Source organism: Pogona vitticeps, chromosome 1 (assembly GCF_051106095.1).
Source record: "Pogona vitticeps strain Pit_001003342236 chromosome 1, PviZW2.1, whole genome shotgun sequence".
In the NCBI taxonomy this organism is placed as follows: domain Eukaryota; kingdom Metazoa; phylum Chordata; class Lepidosauria; order Squamata; family Agamidae; genus Pogona; species Pogona vitticeps.
Window position 1 is genome coordinate 261,263,293 of NC_135783.1, and position 18,437 is coordinate 261,281,729.

At 40.0% G+C, this 18,437-nt stretch overlaps 1 protein-coding gene and 1 pseudogene across 22 annotated transcripts in view; both read left to right on the forward strand.

The window, feature by feature from the left end:
- The window catches only part of SOX6 (SRY-box transcription factor 6), a 561,796-nt gene that overhangs the window by 362,057 nt on the left and 181,302 nt on the right, over positions 1-18,437 (forward strand). For all 22 annotated transcript variants that reach the window (XM_072985711.2, XM_078383897.1, XM_078383892.1 and 19 more), the window contains 2 exons: positions 3,949-4,121; positions 10,679-10,747. In XM_072985711.2, the coding sequence (XP_072841812.1) occupies positions 3,949-4,121; positions 10,679-10,747 (242 nt within the window). The remainder of the gene's footprint in view (positions 1-3,948; positions 4,122-10,678; positions 10,748-18,437) is intronic.
- Positions 9,440-9,594, forward strand: LOC140703510 (U1 spliceosomal RNA; annotated as a pseudogene).

The following is an 18,437-nucleotide window of genomic DNA, read 5'->3' on the forward strand; positions in this document are numbered from 1 at the left end:
AAAGTGGGAGCTCCCTCTAAGCATGTGTGTTGGTGCTGAAGTGTTGCTCCCACCAGAAGAATCCACATTCAGCTCTGGAAGGTTCCAAACAGTGTTGCACAGGCACCAGATGGCCCAAATGCTTGCGTGCATGAAATATGACTTGAACCACAGTTAGAGGTAAGCTACCTGTTCTCATTGCTGAACAGGAAAGGATGGGGAAAGTAGTATATAAGTCTAAAAGGCAAAGACATTGGTGGAGGGGGATTAGTACACAGTCTTGACAAAACATGACCCATCACAAAATAACATCAGAATCAGACTGTTCAGTATACACTGGAGGATTGTGGATTTGTGAATTGCACACAGTCATCCCTGGGTCTTGGAAGGCTGTATCTACTCCCAGGGTATTTACCTCCCCCTGTTTTTTTTCCTTACAAATTATTTTAAACAAAAGATTCTGATGGGCCCTAAAATATGGCAGAATTCCCTCTACCTCCTAGACAGACCAAGCATTCTATGAGCCTTTTTTAAAAAAAGGAAAATGTGGCAACCACATTTTGATCCTAGGGAGTCTGCATGTTACTTCTCTTTGGTATAAATAGTATAAGGGTATACAGCCAGGATATGAAAGGCTTGTTTGTTTAAGACTGATAGTGCTTAAGAATGGACGAGTTGCCTAGATAGGCGGGGTATAAATCAAATAAATAATAAAATAATAATAATAATAACAACAGTAAATCAGTGCTGTACTGGCTGCATTATACAAGGTACTACTGCTTTGTATTGTATTATTGTATTATATTATATTATATTATATTATATTATATTATATTATATTATATTATATTATATTATACTATTCATCTACTATTTCAGTACCCTTCATACTATTTAATTGCCATCAAGGTCCCAGGAAACATAATCCAATAGTTCTGGTATTCCCCCCCCCCCCCGAGAAAAAGCACCATCTGCATGTAATCACATTCTGTAAAGGCTGCTCCTGTTGTTTGTGTGGAGCAGCTTTCCACAATTCTGTGGGAATTTTTGCCATGTTATTGAACTCCAATCCCTCTGCCTTTTGTTGCTATGGGATGAACGTGTAAGTGAAAATGGTCAGGGCCGGTTGACTGGGTTACCTGCCTGATTCCTGATATTATGGAAGGCAATGGTTTCTGACCGTTAACCATGTCTTTGTACAGATTGAAATTAATGATAGGCATAGTGCCACATATGAGCTGACATGTACAGGCAGGGCCAGTTTTGTTTATATAACCTGTTTCTTCCAAAGAATTAAAAAAAAAAATATTCTCAGTTAACCTGTTATGCAACTTTTTCATTACTTTAAAAAAAGACAGTAGGGATTGGTAAGAAAATAAGATGCAACATGCAAAGGTCTTCTCAAAATGCCTTTAAAAGTAACTTCAGAGGTAACTAGAAAATTTAGTTTCTTACCTTAGCAAAAAACACTTCACCTTCCCTGCTGGCTGTGCACTTTGGAGATGAACTGCTAGCACTTTGCTATGAGAAACAGAAAAAGGGACCAGCTCCCCTACAGTAACTATGTTGGTTGCTGCTTCAAAACTTTGATATCAGAGCTGCTTCAAAACTTTGATATCAGAGCATACTTCATGCGGAGTTGCACTTATAAATGATTGGTTGAGATGTCAGGAATCAAACTTCGAGCCAGTAAATGCAAAGCACAATCAGCCATTAAAAAGCAGCCTGGAGGTGTTGTTTGTTTTATGGCTATTATGTTACTGGCTAGTACAGGTATGACTGTTGAACAGGAATGAAGGAAGGATTGCCACAAATGGTGATTGCTATGGATATTCTGGTGTATCTGGATTTCCCGTTGTTCATCATTTCTGTTACTTGACATCATGCATTGGTTTGCTTCAGTAGCTCTCAACCTTGGGTCCCCAGATGTTCTTGGACTACAGCTCCCAGAAATCCTGATCAGCACAGCTAGTGGTGAAGGCTTCTGGGGATGTAGTCCAAAAACATCTGGGGACCCAAGGGTGGGTACCACTGGCTTATCTCGTTCAGTATATTTCCTCTCCATACTGTATCTATGTGAAGCAGAAAAGGCAATGGCTTTCAAATCAGTCGGCGAGCCACTTGGCTAAACTGGGAGGTGTGATGATATATCATGGATCTTGTACCCTTAAAGCATAAAAGCTTAACCTTTCTTGTATATGAATTGTTCCTTGTAGTTGGAGTTAGAGTTTTTGTGCATATACATTTTGATTTAGAATATATTTCACTTTGGGACTATTGGACACCAAAGTTTGGAAGCATTCTTGCACATATGTCATCCCTTTTAGTGAGTAAGTAAAAAAGAAAAGAAAAAAAAAACAGACAGGGAACCATAGCCCATCACAGCTTCCTGTTATGTCTGAACCAGTAACTGTGTTTAATGGCTTCCAAACAAGCTAGGATTTGGAAGTCAGCTTTAAACTGAGGCATTATATATTTTCTTTGGAAGAAAAACCATTAAAAACAGCTTCTTAGCCAAATGGGAATCTATGTAGCTTTCTGATTTTTTCCCTGCTCACATGACAAGCAGATATGAGTTGGCTGCATCTCCTGGATTATCAGGATAATATTTATTTCTCTCTACATGGCACTTGTAAAATTTCACAAGTGCATTGTATACTCCAGTAGCTGGTTAGAACTGTAGACTGTGCCAGGCATTTGTAGCCAACATGTATTGTATCTCATATGGCATCCAAATTATTGGAAGATTGGCTACTGAGTTGTCTGTGTGCTTTCTCAGCCTTGGCTATACTTTCTGTCTCTCTCCCCCCCCCTCAGAAATATGTGGTGGATCCCAGTAACCTGCTTTTGTGAGTCCATGCATATACAAACCTGGTGAACAACTTTTTTGTGTACTCTCGAAGGCTTTCATGGCCGGGATCTGATGGTTGTTGTAGGTTTTTCAGGTTGTTTAGCCATGTTCCTGAGGTTGTTCTTCCTAACATTTCACCAGTCTCTGTGGCCAGCATCTTCAGAGGACAGGAGCCAGAACTCTGTCAGAGTTCCAACTCCTGTCCTCTGAAGATGCCGGCCACAGAGATTGGCGAAACGTTAGGAGGAACAACCTTAAGAACATGGCCAAACAGCCTGAAAAACCTACAACAACCAACTTTTTCCCCCCTTAAGCATGGAACCCAAAGTATTTCTGATACATTCTTTTTTAAAATTACAAAAAGTCAGCTGGTGTGAGATGTACAGTATATGTTCTGAAATATTTAGCAAATGGAAAAGCATGGACCAATAGATTGAGAAGGCCAGTTTCTTCAAAGAATGGTCAATTTCCTGTTAATTTAAATCTGTTCAAATGAATTTTAAGTTAAATGGAAAGGTTCATATTATGCTTATTCCAGGCACAACCCTCTTTTAATAAGGATTGGTTTAGTTTACACTCAATCTTCCTAATCAAGCCTCAACTTAGCTATACTTTCTTAGAAACAGAAAATTAGGCATATCTTGCAGTGCTCTGTGGCATGCTCAGTTCATGTGAAAGCTAGATATCTTTTAGAAATTAGCACCAATAATTAAGTTGTTTTCCTTATTAAGCAGGAGGGATTTTTTTGTGGTCGTCTTATATTTTGTTTGTTTAAAAATGTATAATGGAGGGAAAATTATGTTAATCTATTTGTGAATTTGGTAATCCATTAAGGAGTCATTATACTCGGATGGAAGGGAAAGAGGGATTTGATAGTTCAGAGTACATAATTAATGATTCTTGTCAAGGGGAAAAATTGTCTGTTTTCTGTTTCACGGTTTACAGGGACACCTCTGACTTTCAGAATATAGCAGAGAGCACAACAGGGGCTAATGGTGCCTTTCCTAATAAAAATAACTATTCAGGTTGCCTTTTGTAGAATAAAAAATCTCTTAGCATATTGTTTTAATGTTACTGCCTGCCAGTAATTTACTCTGCAACTCCCTGTGTTCTTGTAGGTACACCTGAAAGCTTAGCAGAAAAAGAACGGCAGCTTTCTACCATGATCACCCAGCTCATAAGTTTACGGGAGCAGCTTTTGGCTGCCCATGATGAACAGAAAAAGCTGGCGGCATCACAAATTGAAAAGCAACGGCAGCAAATGGACCTTGCTCGCCAACAGCAAGAACAGGTGAGTGAGAAAGCATCTGCACATGAAAATGTTTATTTCACACCCAGCACATGATAAAGTCCAGCTAAAGCCTATTTACTACCCAGATCCAATCTAAGCAGAGTAATGGTTATTACTAAAAAAGATAGAGATCCTTTAGTTTCAAAACTATACCAGTTCATCATGAATTGTTACTCATGTAGGACGTTACCATGGACAAGGTGTAGTACATGTGGAAAGTGCCTCATTCTTAACGCATGCCTTTAAAAAAAGATGAAAAATGGGTATTTTGCAGCAATCTTTGAAAAAAAAATCCATAGTAAATATTCCCTTTCTCAAAGTGTTCTGCAATTCTCCTTATTGATAATGCTGCTTTACAAGTTTATTCAGTATCAGAGATGAATAAGAAAGGCTGTTGGGTCAAGGTTTTGTATTAGAGATGGGCACTTACTGCACGTTGGCATGGTTTGGCAGATCTGGCCCACAGATGTTGGTTAGGCACCCTGGATTCTGTACCCCACCTCCTTCTGCAGGCACCCACTGAGAGGAGGAGGCAGGCAGGGAAGCCCACAGCACTGCTTCTGACGGGACACCGGCAGGTGAAGGCAGGACATGGAATCTGGGGCAGCCACTCAACATTTGTGGGCTTGATCTGCCAAACTGTGTTGAAGCAAAAAACTATGGTAAATACCCATCCTTTTTTTTTTGTACCTATGTAGCATTCCAGTCTTCCCAACTGATGGTACACAAGCTCTTATTCATTTTAATAGAACTTGTTCCAGAAGCATATTTAAAGGATTGGGCCCATCAGTTCCAAAATCCCTGACAAATGGCTTTCGGTTTGTTAGGCTTTGTTTCATGCTGGTTGGTAAGAAGCTTAACGACTTCTTAATAAACTTTGTCAATTATTGATAATCAATAATCTTTGTCTATTACAAGCTTAAGGAAAACTAATACTCTATATGCAAATACAGACACAGACACAGACAGCCAAACATCAGTAGGGACTAAAAGATAAGCAGTATTCCAAATTATCTGGTATAAGATATCTAACAACAAAACATTCTACTTGTTCCTTCTGCATTAGTTTCAAATTAATGTGCAGTTTTTAGAAATCTGACATTAAACTAGAATTATCCTTTGAGTTAAATATATTTTATAGGGTATATACAACTATGTATGCTCTGTTGATTTTAATGAGTTGTGACGTCTGGTATTTTATGTGCTTGAATATTTGCCCACATGTAAGGAATATGGACTTGTCCCTAATGGAAAATAACATAAAGGAACACTGTAAAAAAACCATAAGTTAGAATGTCATTTAGCCATCCAGAGATGACACAGTAATTAACTATTGACACTTGTGAATAAGCTAGCACAAATTAATCTTGACACATTTGCAGACGAGTGATATCTTACAGTGAACACTTTGTAATTATATTTCAAAATGAAAATTAAATGACACTTAAAACTAGGTTGTCATGCTCAATGAAGCGAGCATGTAGCTCAACCAATTGGCAAATAAAAATCAGAATTTGAGCCACATGGTGCTTCTGTACCATATTTTGCGATGTCAAGCCCTATACATTAAGGCTGTACCATGGTAATTGCACTGTAGTGTTCTGGATGCCTTTTTCAATCACAACACCATCAATATTAGATGTCATGGTAGTACTTCACTGGTTTCCATAAGGAAATGAATATTCATTTGCCCCTATATTGTACTTAGAACTGCACTGAGCTGTGCATTAGCAAGTTGAACTCTAGTAAAATCACTTCCTAAGTTATACAAAGCTTCATCTTTAACACAGGGACTGGTTGCCAGCCTTTTCCGTGATGCTTGCCTCTACATGCAAGCATCTGTTTTTCTGTATGGATGTACTCCCTGTGTTGATTATTCTATATGTCAGTATTTTTTAAAAAACTCCCCCAACCATGCTTAATATAAGTGGAATCATAGAATTATGGAGTAATGGAACTGGAAGGGGCCTGTAAGGCCATTGAGTCCAACTCACTGCTCAAGGATGGAATCCAAGTCGAAGTAATTCTGGAGTGCTCACCACCTCCCAAGGTAATTGGTTCCATTGCCATAATGCTAGTTTTTCATGATATTCAACTGAAATATCGGGCTTCCTGTAACTTGAGCCCACTATTGAGAATGACTGAGAATAGATCCTGCCCCTCCTCTGTAGGACTACCTTTCAAGGAACCTTGGAGGTGGCTTGCATTGGTAAGATTTTACAAGAAGAGTGAAAGTCTTTTCAGTTTGCAAGTACATGAGCTTTAAGTGCACAGTACAGTATACAACATTAAACTCAAGTGTTGCACAAAGCCTTGCAAACAACCCTTTCTAAAAACACACACAACCCACTAATATACAGCTCTTTAAGAGGGAGCCCCATGATTACAGGGCAATTGCAGAAATGGTCATGCTTCGTTCCACCACAGTTCTAACCTCCTTCAAAGTAAGGGCCTTATGCAAGCCCTCCTCTGAAGCTCACAGCAAGTGACAGACTAACCACAGACTCAGGAGGAGTTTGCATTCTTTCCTGTACTCTGCAATATATAATAATAGCATCCCGAAGTTGGAGACTAATGTCTCAGAGGAAACATCCACTTCCCTAGTTATGCTGGCATAATACAAATAGCGTAACTTTTGCAATAGAATTCCCTCAAGTTAAGAAATTTCCATAAACATTATCTGTTATATACTGAGCTGTGTGACTCAGCAGCATGCAACGTATAATGTCTACAGTGACTTCTTAACTTGAGGCAATTTGCTTCCAAAACTGACACCATTTTATACCTATGTGAGAGGATTTAGGCTATTGACCAGCTGGAGTTCCTTCCCCATTTGCTAATATTTTATAGGTAATAATTCTTTTACACACATACTGTATGCACATTCAGTCAAGCAGTACACCAATAAGCAATACAGACTTTTGATGTACACAAAAAGAGCCAGTGCCTTTGACAGATCAATTACTTTGTGGTCTTCTTTGAGTCAATAAATTAAGAACTCCCAGAGAGATATTTGACAATCTCTTTCCATGTTTGGCTAAGTTTCCAAATTTCGCTAGGTAGATTGTTTCAGCAAGTAGAGAGTGAAATCTGGAAACAGATTGTCAAGTCTCTTTAAGAATTGCTAATTTATTACCAATGAAGATCTTCTATCTGAGGTTTCAATGCTCCTTTAGATTAGGCCCCTCAGTTCCTGATTTGCCCATATTGAAGGCAAGGGTATGCAGGAGGCTTCTACACACATTAACACGAAGAATAGATTCCTTACTGTGCTTTGGAATTTTGATAAATTCGGTTTCCTGAACATTTGGAGCCTCCTACTTCTATTTATATTCAACCCCACTGTACCCTTCTCCTTTCAGCAGATGGATATTGATGACTGAGGTAACATACACTGACCCTCCATCTTTTTCATATTATACTCTTTTTGATAGAGCTGTCCAGGAGCCCTTCCCTGAATAATTACTGGGAAGCATAGATAGTCAGACAGACAGACAGAATGACTGAAAGAACACTTTTCTGTTGACAGACCAATATCCAACAGTTCCAATCATTCTGCTGATGGAACTGCTTTCACCAGTGGACTTGGGATCTTCAGTCTCCACTGGTTAGCACCACTGCCAGCTCTGGAGGTCTGGGCAATCCTCTGAAGCTGGTTTTTTTTTTTTTTTTTTTTGGTGCAGAAGGCTGGAGTGGAAGGAAAGGGAAGAAAGTTCAGTAGCTCTGGCAGTTTATTTTGATCTAAAGACATGGTATTGGCTTTAGGTCACAATCTGTGAAATACCGCATTTTTTGCTCCATAAGATGCACCTGAACTTAAGACGCACCTAATTTTTAGAGGAGGAACACAGGGAAAATATATTCTGAACCAAATAGTGTAATATAATATTTAATAAACTATAACAGAATAACATTTGAACCATGTAAAGTGAACAGCAATCAACAGTGGCATTAATATAGACCATTATCAGCCAGTGATAAGACCTATACCACACTACCTATATTTTACATTTCCTTTTATCCACCTCCTCCCCGTGCTTATAGAAATATCTCAATGACAGATGAAATTGTTGTGCAACTCTGTCCAGCTACAGCTCAAGCCTATATTAAGTTAGAAATGGTCTGTCTGATTTGGCACTGCATTGAGAGGTCCCTTTTAGTTGTGTGGAGGATGAATAGTGGAATTAAACTATTTAACAGCTGGTTTTCCTTATTTACTTTAGGTTATGCAAAAGAACAGCAACACAAAGCTTAACCTCATCCCATTCACCAGCAGTAGCACATGCTCAGCATAAGACCAAATCTCCATTTTCTGACATAATTGAACGTTTATAGCATGCAAGGCACAACAGGTTAGGCCACACAAAGCCATGAACAATGTTCTTGATGAGCCAAAAAAATTGAATACAAACTATAGTAGCTGAAATCAGGAAGCAGGTACTGTAATCCAGTTAGAAGTCACAAGGCACAGTTAGTTTCCTTGCTGCAACACCCTTTGGAAATACATTATTAGATGCCCAGAACTAGTTGAAAAGTTTGCAAGTTGAATCCAGATTTCCCATAGAAATGCATTGCAAATTAATTAATGCATTTTTATGGGGGGGGGGAAGGTCAGAAACTTTAAAAAACTTAAAAGAAAGTCACTTACCAGGTACTGTAGAGTGTAGACTGAGCCTTGCTCTTCACTGTGCCTTGGTAGACCCCAGAACAGCCAAAAAAGAGCTCTAAACAGCTAAAAGCCAGCAGGCACCCAGCAGACGTCAGCCATTTTGTGCTCTTCTCACTCCTGCTCCTTCCCCCTCCCCTCTCCCCACCTAATAGCTGATCGGCGCTGGTCTGAAAGGCTTTGCAGGCAGCTTTTAAAGCAAGTACCCCTATGCACGTTTCTACACAAGCAGGTTTCAACTCAAACGGAGCACATTTTCACCCAAGCACTAACCCCAAACAAACAGCTTTTAAACTAAATTTAACATTTTAAAATGACAATACCAAGCAGTCCCAGGTCTCTCTCCCAGCTCTCTAACTGCTTGGACTAGCAAGGAAGCAGACAAGCAGCCTCTTCACTAACTGAAAGTTTGAATTTCCCCGCTTTCCCTGCCTTCCCCGCATGTTAGGTATGCTAATATCTGTGCACTGGAGGATTGTGGGAGGAACATCCAGCCCCTGATGGGGATCCTGTGGGGCACCCCAAAACACTGAGTAGCTCTCTTGGCCTCTTTTGGGACTGGGGCTGTTCTGATCAGGAGGTACAGCCGATGGTCACCATGCCTTTGGGGGGCAGGGCACAGAAAGGGGCAGGTGGTTTAGGGGACATTCAAACTCATACCTGGCAGGGGAGATACCATTGTTGTAAAAGTGGTTTTCCTGGGGTAAGGCTCATCTATTGCATTCTGGATGTGCTGACCCCTGTGATTTCCCTAAATGTGGGAAAATCAACTGCCTAGGTGGGGGACTGTGTTTGTGGTTTCCCCTGTTCTTTCTAGAATTTCTCTTTCCCCTTTGGTCCTTGGCTATTTTCACTACCTGCTACCATAGGCCTGTTAGCCTTGCTGGTTTTCCAGGTGGGCTGCAGGAAGCAGATCCTGGAAAGCCAGCAGTGCAGAATGGTGAGGTCCAAACAGCAAGCAGTCTCTGGTGCTAGTTCAGAGGCCTCCCAGCATGGCAGTGGGGGGCTTCTGGGTGGTGGTGGTTGAACCCCTTTTTTTACTGTATTTGTTCCATAAGACACACATACTTTCTCCCCCACTATTTGGGGGGGAGTGCGCCTTATGGAGCAAAAAATACGGTACTATGGCCGAAATCCAATATGGTGCCAGTCATACTGAGGGATATTCTGGCCTTCTCACCTGCAGCCTGAAGACCCATTTGAAAATCAACCCCAGTGGCTTTTGTGACAGTCTAAACCAGATCTGTGGAAGGGAGGTTGCCCTGGATCCCAGCACTGGATAAAACCCTATGTAATAATAATAAATAAAGGCAACCCCACAAAATAAAACAAACAACAGAAGTGCCCAATAACTGAGTAGCGACCTGAAACAAAAACATGACCAGCCCACTGCTCTCAGAGAAGTCCTTCTCAAATATTTACGTCAGAAAAAGAGCATAATAGAGCTGCTATGAGGTGAGCTTCTAGAAGTGTAGAGCTCCAAATAGAAGGGGCAGTTTTTGGAGATAGTCCTGAATCCTCATGGAACTCAGTTACCAAAGGGGAAATCCTAGAATAGGACCTCACCCGTAACAAGAGGAGGAATATGTGGGAGGAGGTCTTTTGACTAGGGCCCAGTGTTAGCTTTAATGTATAGCATTAAATACACAGAAGCTTAACCAGCTCTTCTAGCATGGGGTCTTCATCATATTAAAAAAGAGGTTAGCAAACGAAATCTTCAAAACCTTTTTCAAGTCCTTTTAGTTAACTCTTGGACAAATAAGCTTCAATGAAATCAAGGAGAAAAATCTTTGAAATTATAATGAGGAATAAGTAGGAACTTGTTTTCGCTCAATACTATTGAAGTTTCAACATCACTGTTTTAATTTAATGGAAAATTTATTTCTAATAGATTGCAAGACAACAGCAGCAACTTTTGCAACAGCAGCACAAAATCAATCTCCTTCAGCAGCAAATTCAGGTCAGTGTGTTTTATGGCTCTCCTCTGATTATGCTTAAATTTCATTTAGAAAAAAAAAGGGATCTTTAAAAGAGAATAGCTTTTGCTGTCCTGAACAGTAAAGCTTCCATTCAAGGAGAACGGCCCACTTAAGAAAAAGAAACATAAAAATCTTTTTGATGGAAACTGCCTTTTGTTAATAAACTGGGTTTGTTTGAAAGATGTGTATTAGTTTTAATTCTTCGAATCTAATTGTAAGATAAACAGACATTTTAACTTTTATGATATGGAGGGAAAACATGATTCAATTGCTGTTTATGGTTTACTTTATTGTAGCCAAGAGAGAATCACTTTATAGTGAGTGATACAGCTATTATGGAAAACACATGTAGCTACTGCTCTTGCTGTTTAGGTCTATAGTTACCAAACCTTTTGCAAGCAACAGTGTAGTATATTTTAATGGCATTTGCTGTGGTTTTCTTTTTTCTTTTCTTTTGCTCACCACAATTATAACAATGCTAGCACCACAGGCTGAACAGTCCTCTTTTTAAAAAGCAAGAAGGAAATTTATCTTTCCAGTCTGTACCTAGTTTATAGGGATTAATGTATATGTCTTAAGGTATATGGCAGATGAGGTGCTGAGAGATACAGTGCCCCATAAGAAGAAAAGAAATCAGATCTAAATGGGGTAGGGAGGAGTCTGATTAAAATCTTTGAATAGTAGGTCTTCCACACAATAATGGAAAATTCTTCTAAACGTTTCTTAGTCCTACTGCAGTCACCTGGTACCCAGCATAGTATAGATGCTGGACTCCTAAGAATGGCAGAGCCAGGGGACCAAGTCTATTATGTACTTTAATTGGAGTTAATGAAATGGGATTTCCAGTGTGATGTAGTGGACAGAGTGAGGGTTCAAACTCAGGAGGCCTGGGTTTGAACCCCCACTCAGCCATGGAAACTCACTGGAGAAGTGGAACTGGTAAACCACTCCTTAAACATCTTACTTATATTAGGGTTGTTATAAAAATCATTCTGACTTGACAGCACATCTTTCTCTTTCTCTCGCTTTCTCTCCTTCCCCCCCCCTCTCTCACACACAATGCAGTCCTAAGTACATTTCCAAATAAATACATTCTGTCAGGGTGGTTTTGATTTAAATAGTCACAACTGCTATAATGGTAATTTAAATTGTTAAATCCCTTTGGTTTAAACCAAATTGATGTAATCACAATTTAATATTTTTAAAAATAGGGTTTTTGATGATTTAAATAAAACAGTCATGTTTTAGATTTAAATTATGATTTAAATCAATTTTATTTTTTTAAAAAAACATGTATTCCATTGGGTTCAGTGTATGACTGATTTCTGTGCAAATGTACTGTATTTCCCAAAACAAGATGTCAGAACTCTTTCTCAGATTTCTGGCCAAACAGCTGCTAATGTGAAGAAAGAAGTTGAATGGTACAAATACTGGCTGGGCTGGTACCTTTGGGTGCCACAGAAATACTAATGAACAGTTAACAATTAATTGGCTGTGTCGGCTGGGAATTGCAGTACAAGGCCTCTGAGGACAACACAGAGAGTAGGGGGAAGACTGCGCTGGACCATGACATGTAGGACTGCATGATTGGTCTTCTGTAACACCAGTTCTCTGGTTAAACATTACACTGTTCCAGCAGTTGTAACTATTTTCCCCGACCTTTAAAAAATTATTTAAAAATGCTTTGATTTCTTTCAACATGTTGCTTTGGTCACAGGAATCATTGTGGCAATTCTGGTAAATTGCAGCTTCCACTTCCAGCCTTCCCCCTTAGAATAACGTAAAATGGTGTCCTAGCATTATTCTGAGGACCAAAAACCTGAGGACTGTAATTTGTACCCAAGATGAATCCTTGATCCAGGAGTATGGAGAAAGCATCTTCAAGGGTTGTAGGGCATGGCAACTAATCACTCTGACTTGTTCTTAAGGAGGGGGAGTCCTCCCTACATTTTTCAGAGCAGATATGGTTTTGCTTATCTGCTTATCAGCAAGGTCAAGAACAGCTTGCTTTTGCCGGTATAGCCATATATCATATTAGGGAGAATCCCGAGTTCTGTTCTCTTTGTTCTTCATTCATAAAGCTAGCCACTTCCCTGCTTTTATTGGGAGGCCTTCTGTTCTATTCCTGAAGCAAAGGTTAACAGACCTGTCACCAAGATCAAGTGGCCGTTCCTCCTTCTAGAAATCACTAAGCTGCCTCCAGTTTTCTCTTGTTCTATCCACATCTTTTTCGCGACGTTCTGGAGTTGAGCCATGACTGAACATGTTGTCATTTCCCTGCCAATCCAGTTGTTAAGGGGCCTGTTTAGTGTGAGACACTTCTGTGGATTGCTGCTCTCTCTGGTGTGCATTGGGAAAATTCATTAAAGCATTTCAGGCAGGTTAAGCATGTCTCCTCCAAGCATGTCTGCCAGGATTCTGGTGGGCTTTTCATCTTCTCTTGGAGCCTCATGCAAGGAACTGCCTTGGCTGCTATTGCAGCTGCTGGGTCAGTGCCATCCCGAGTGTGCAAACGAGTCTCAAAGAAAGGCCACCGAAAAGGAGAGTGGTTAGGATTATCTTGGAAGTTGCTAGCTTTATCCTGCTTAGGTTTAATTAATTGCATGCCCTGCCCAAGAAACCTAAGTTGCGTCATGCTTAAGCAGCTTGTTGCCGCAAAAAATATGGGTCTGGGTCCTTTTTCTTTCTTTTCTTTTTCTTGTAATCTCTAGGAATAAAATGAACATAGGTTCCATCTGGAGGCTCTGCTCAACTGTTAAGGCACAAGGAGTACTGTATTTTTCTGTGTATTAGACTATGCTTTTGTCTAAAATTTTTAGACTACAAATTGAGGGTTATCTTATACACGGAAGCAAGCTAAGGAGAGAATGAAAATAAATGGAGGGGAAAGCAGGGATCAAAGTGATCCTGCAGCGCTTCGATCCTTTTCCCCCTACACTTAGCTAAGCCCCACTTAGATTTCTTAATTTTGCATTAGAAAAGTAGGGGGCGTCTTATACATGGGGCATCTTATACATGGAAAAATACAGTAGTTTCAGCCCTCCAGGTATCATTGGGCTGGAACTTCCTTCAGCTCTACTGAGCAGGGCAATTGAGAACGGATACAAGGTTGCAGTCCAGCAACCACTGGGGGGCCATTTCCCCACCTCCTTCCTTAAGTCACCATGGCACAGTATCCAGTGCAGACAGCTACTTGGATGACATCTCAGCATGCTGTCAGCAGAGAAAAATCATTGTATCCAGGTGCACTTTGATTGACAATGATATTTGTTTTTGATCAGATTCAGATGGCACTTCAGAATGTAGTTGTAACTCAAAATGCAGTAGTAATTCTTAAGGCATTACTTAGATTGTAAGAACCATGGATGGACGGAAGAACTGAAATTTTCTTCCAAATTTCATAGTTTATTCTCTCCCTGCCCCCGCCCCCAGCTACCTAATGGTAAGATTGGGGTTGCCATATAATTTTTTCTTTTAAAGTAGGGACTTTGTGACCTCTCCCCCATGCTCTCTCTTCTCTTCTCTCTGCCACATAACATATATTTACAAATTTTGTGAACCTTTCTAAATAGAAGTGGGAGACAAAAAAAATGGAAATTTGCTGCTTTAATCTTAAACACATTTGCCCAGATCAACTATTCAAGCACAACAAAGCTGTATTTTTATCATTTGCTGAGATTGACCACTCTGTTCTTTGAAGCTTTTATAGCGGTCATAACATTTTCTCAGTGGTAAAAAATTTTTTACAACAGAGAGAATGTAGAACAGGTGTCCTTTATAAGGAATGGTGGTTGAAATTCAGATGAGTTTCTCCACATCTCCAGTGGCATTCTTTATCCCCTGTCTCCTTTTCAGTGGGATCTGGATGCATCCTGTCAAATCTCAAATTGTTTTCCCCTTGGTTTGTAAGGTGTTTGCTCTGGACCACATAGAGATGGGGCTGGCTGCTATTGCTGTTTGAGAAACACACATTCCAGTCTCCCACAGGCACTTGGGCCAGTGATGCTGGTTTTTGGATCAAGGCCTAAGGAATGTAATTAGCTGTGCATGAAGTCTTCCTAGACCATCACCTGATGCTGTGCCAATGGGTAGAGTTTTATTGTGTGTCCACGTACTGCACACCATAGACAAAGAACTGCTGCCAAAAAACTCTTAGCAAAACACAACCACTTGTCAGCTTGCAAAATATCTAGTCCATTGTAAAATAAGAAAACAAAGTGAATTGGACACAGCTATTTTAGAACTCCAAAGACATGGGTGTGATTTGAAGAGGGTTATGGGAAATGAAAGAAAGAAGAAGTGAACAACAAAATAATACATTTGAAATGCTTTTACTTAACATTTATAGGATTTCAAGTATTTTTGTATTCAATTTTAATATATAGGTTTATATCCAGAAGTCATTTTTTATTATTATTTCTGTTGGGTCTGTGTTCTTTTCTCACCGAAATGTGTGTTGCTTTTCCATTTTTAATTGCCAGTACGACTCCTTTTTGTACATTTTTTCTCTTTTTCCCACTTCCAGTTGTAGGAAATAACATTCATGCTGTGTAGTTTAATATCAACAAACTTGCCTGGTCTCACTTTATTAAAAACAAGTGAGTGTGACGGTAAACAAAGGGGCAGTGATATGAAAAATGACAACTGTTTAACTGTCCTTGAGTGGGAATAATTTGTGTTGTACTTAAATCCTAAGAGGCTGAACTAACAAATTCCTTTCCTTATCTGTGATTAACTACTGACAATCGAGGTACCTGGTGAGCTGAATAAGGACTATCTCTTTATGTGAAGTGCATGTCTAAAGATCAGGAATAATTACATTCTACATTAGCCTTCATGGCCCCCACAACCTGGCTAATTAATTTTTTTTTTTGCTAGGATAATAATGGTAGGAATACATTTAAAAGATATGGGTTATTATTAAGTATCTAATTGACCTCCTATTTAAAAGCTGGACCCTTCATTTATTGCCTTCTGGAAAGAGGTTGAAATAATTTGGTATAGGTTTGCTGAAGAGGCAATGCCTGGAATTTCGCTCCCCTCAGGTTCCAGTAGTTCCTTCTTAAGTACCCCCACCTCTTCCTTTGTAACCTGTACTTAAGACTGACAAGGAAAAGAGCAGTTACAGCACTCTTGTTGTGGCCCAAGGGACTAGTACTTCTCCCCTTTTTCTTGTCATTGATTGTGAAACTGATCCCCCTTCCCAGCAAGCTCTAATGTGATACTTCTATTGGCATGATCCATGGATCACAAGATCTCTTGAAAGCAGAAAACAAGGCTTGTAAGCACAGCTCAAAAACTTAAGAATAGCCCTCAAGTTTAGTAAGCTTTTACAATATTTTATAATTGTATTTTCAATCATGAACTATCAGGGGGAGACAAACAAAGACACACACACACACACACACACACAGAGAGAGAGAGAGAGAGAGAGAGAGAGAGAGAGAGAAACTGCGAACCCATCTCTTCCTTTTATATTTTCACTGCTGTGTGCCATTTTTAATTGCCCGTGGGCATGCTGCTGTGATCTTCCTTAGAACTTAGAAAAATAGAATAAAACACAGATCTAATTATTTCTTTTAAGCAAGTTAATAAGCTTAAAAAACTTGTAAATATACTGAGAACTTTCTCTGAATGTTTAACTTGATTTTCTGAATTAAGACGATAAGGTGAATCTATGGTGGTCTCCACAGAACATAGCTGAAAGTATGCACACTTGTTCTAGCAGAGTGAATTTAGCAGTAGTTGGATCCGTGTCATCCTAGGCTGCTCAAAAACCAGACCCAAACAGTCAAAGTGTGACATGGTCCTTTCACCATAGTGGTCTGATAGGAATACTGTTTGTGCATCTGGGTCCCCCAGAGGTTGCTGGACTTCACCTCTCCTAAGCCCCAGGCACCATGGCCAATGGTCAGGGATTTGTGGAGATGTAGTCCAGCAACCGGGGGGGGGGGGAGGTTAAATTAATGAATTGCCCATTTAGATTATTTATATTCACCTATGTTTAGAAATGGAAAGCTCAGATCTTAAGGCCACACTAGAGATGGGGATATTCGTATCCGTAAACAAATGCAAATATCCCTGTCTCAGGTGAGCCTAATGTGGGGCCGGCCCTCAAAACCAGCCTGTCCACTCATGCTTTGCCACACTGCCAGCCTCCCGCTCTTCCTGCCAATCATGGAAGTAGCTTCTCCATTTCCCTGCTTGGCTGGCCACTCCAGGCAGGGGGCGGGAGGACAAGTCTCACCGCATGGCTGCCGAGTGGCCAGCCAAGCAGGGAGATAACGCAGCTGCTTCTGCGATTGGTAGGAAAAGTGGAAGGCTAGTGGCACAATGAAGTGTGAGTGCACAGACTGGTTCCAAGGGCCAACCCACATTAGGCACCACTGGTATGGGAATATTCATATTGGTTTATGACTATGAATATCTCCATCTCTAGCCCACACTATGAGCACCCATATCCTTAGTGAATTAATAAATCTGGCAAAAAACAACAACCCCAAAAGCCATTGTGTAAGAATTTTCATATAAGTGAGTTAATAGAACTGGTTATCATGACGATTTGTTAGACCAAAAATGGAAATGGGCTGCTGTATTATTTTATTTATTTATTTATTAAATTATAGGGAATTAATCAGAGTGGGATGGGTTCCATTAAGAATATCCATCATCTTGGACCTGAAGGGGGATGGCCCTTCTCTGAAAAACAAATGGAGAGAATATTAAAATGATACAATATTGACCTGATACATTTGCAGCACGCCCTGTGTAGCAACCCACAAGCTCTAGGAGGGAAGCTTTCAAATAATACCTTGTGCTGGGGTAACTTAATTGTAACCTCAATGTTTAACATGATATGTGATCAAGCTATGATATGTAATCAAGCTCTGAAGATGACTCCTTCACCGCCTCCTACTCCACTGCTTTCCTTTCATGCAATAATTCCTTCCCTCCTTTTCTGATTTGGGAAATCCACTGTTTGTCTTTTCCTATGAACTGACAAGTGTTGTTTGTACTTGTCCTGGTTTCCAGTCTATAGGTTTTAAAAAATTCAGATGAAATTTTTAAAAGTGCAGAAAATGAAAGAAGTATGAGTGGAGGGTTTTGCATTCCCATGTTTTCAAGTGTGCTTTCTCTTTAGGAAGGCTGCTGCATGCTTTCTTGCCTGTTTTGACAGTGTTTAAATTGTCCTTTAAAAAGTAGAAATAGAAATAAGAAATTTATCTTATTGTAATAAATTCCCTTGACTCCCATTCCAAAAGAAAGAAAGAAAGAAAGACCTTCAGTATCTCTTTCATATGATTCGTCTAATTATAGAGCAGTAAATGGTAGCTCAGCATATGTTAGCAACATGAGCAGCAGTCTATGAAATGAGCTACGAGTTAATAAAACCATCTTGTGGTAGTGTTGGCCAAATGTTAGAACACATGTTTCGGAAAGCGATATTTCAACAGGCTTGAAGAATAGGACTCTGGCGCGCTGAACTTGAACATGATCTAATGTGTGGGAAAGAGCTAAACCCACAGCAAATGCTCAGGTTTGGGGTGGAGGAGGAAGTGGGGAATGAAGGAGAGCTAATTCTTGTTCCCCCCCGCACCCTTTTATGTTGCAAGTGATTACAACATTAACTATGTTTCTCAATCCAAGCTCTGCTGTTTCCCCTCACTACCT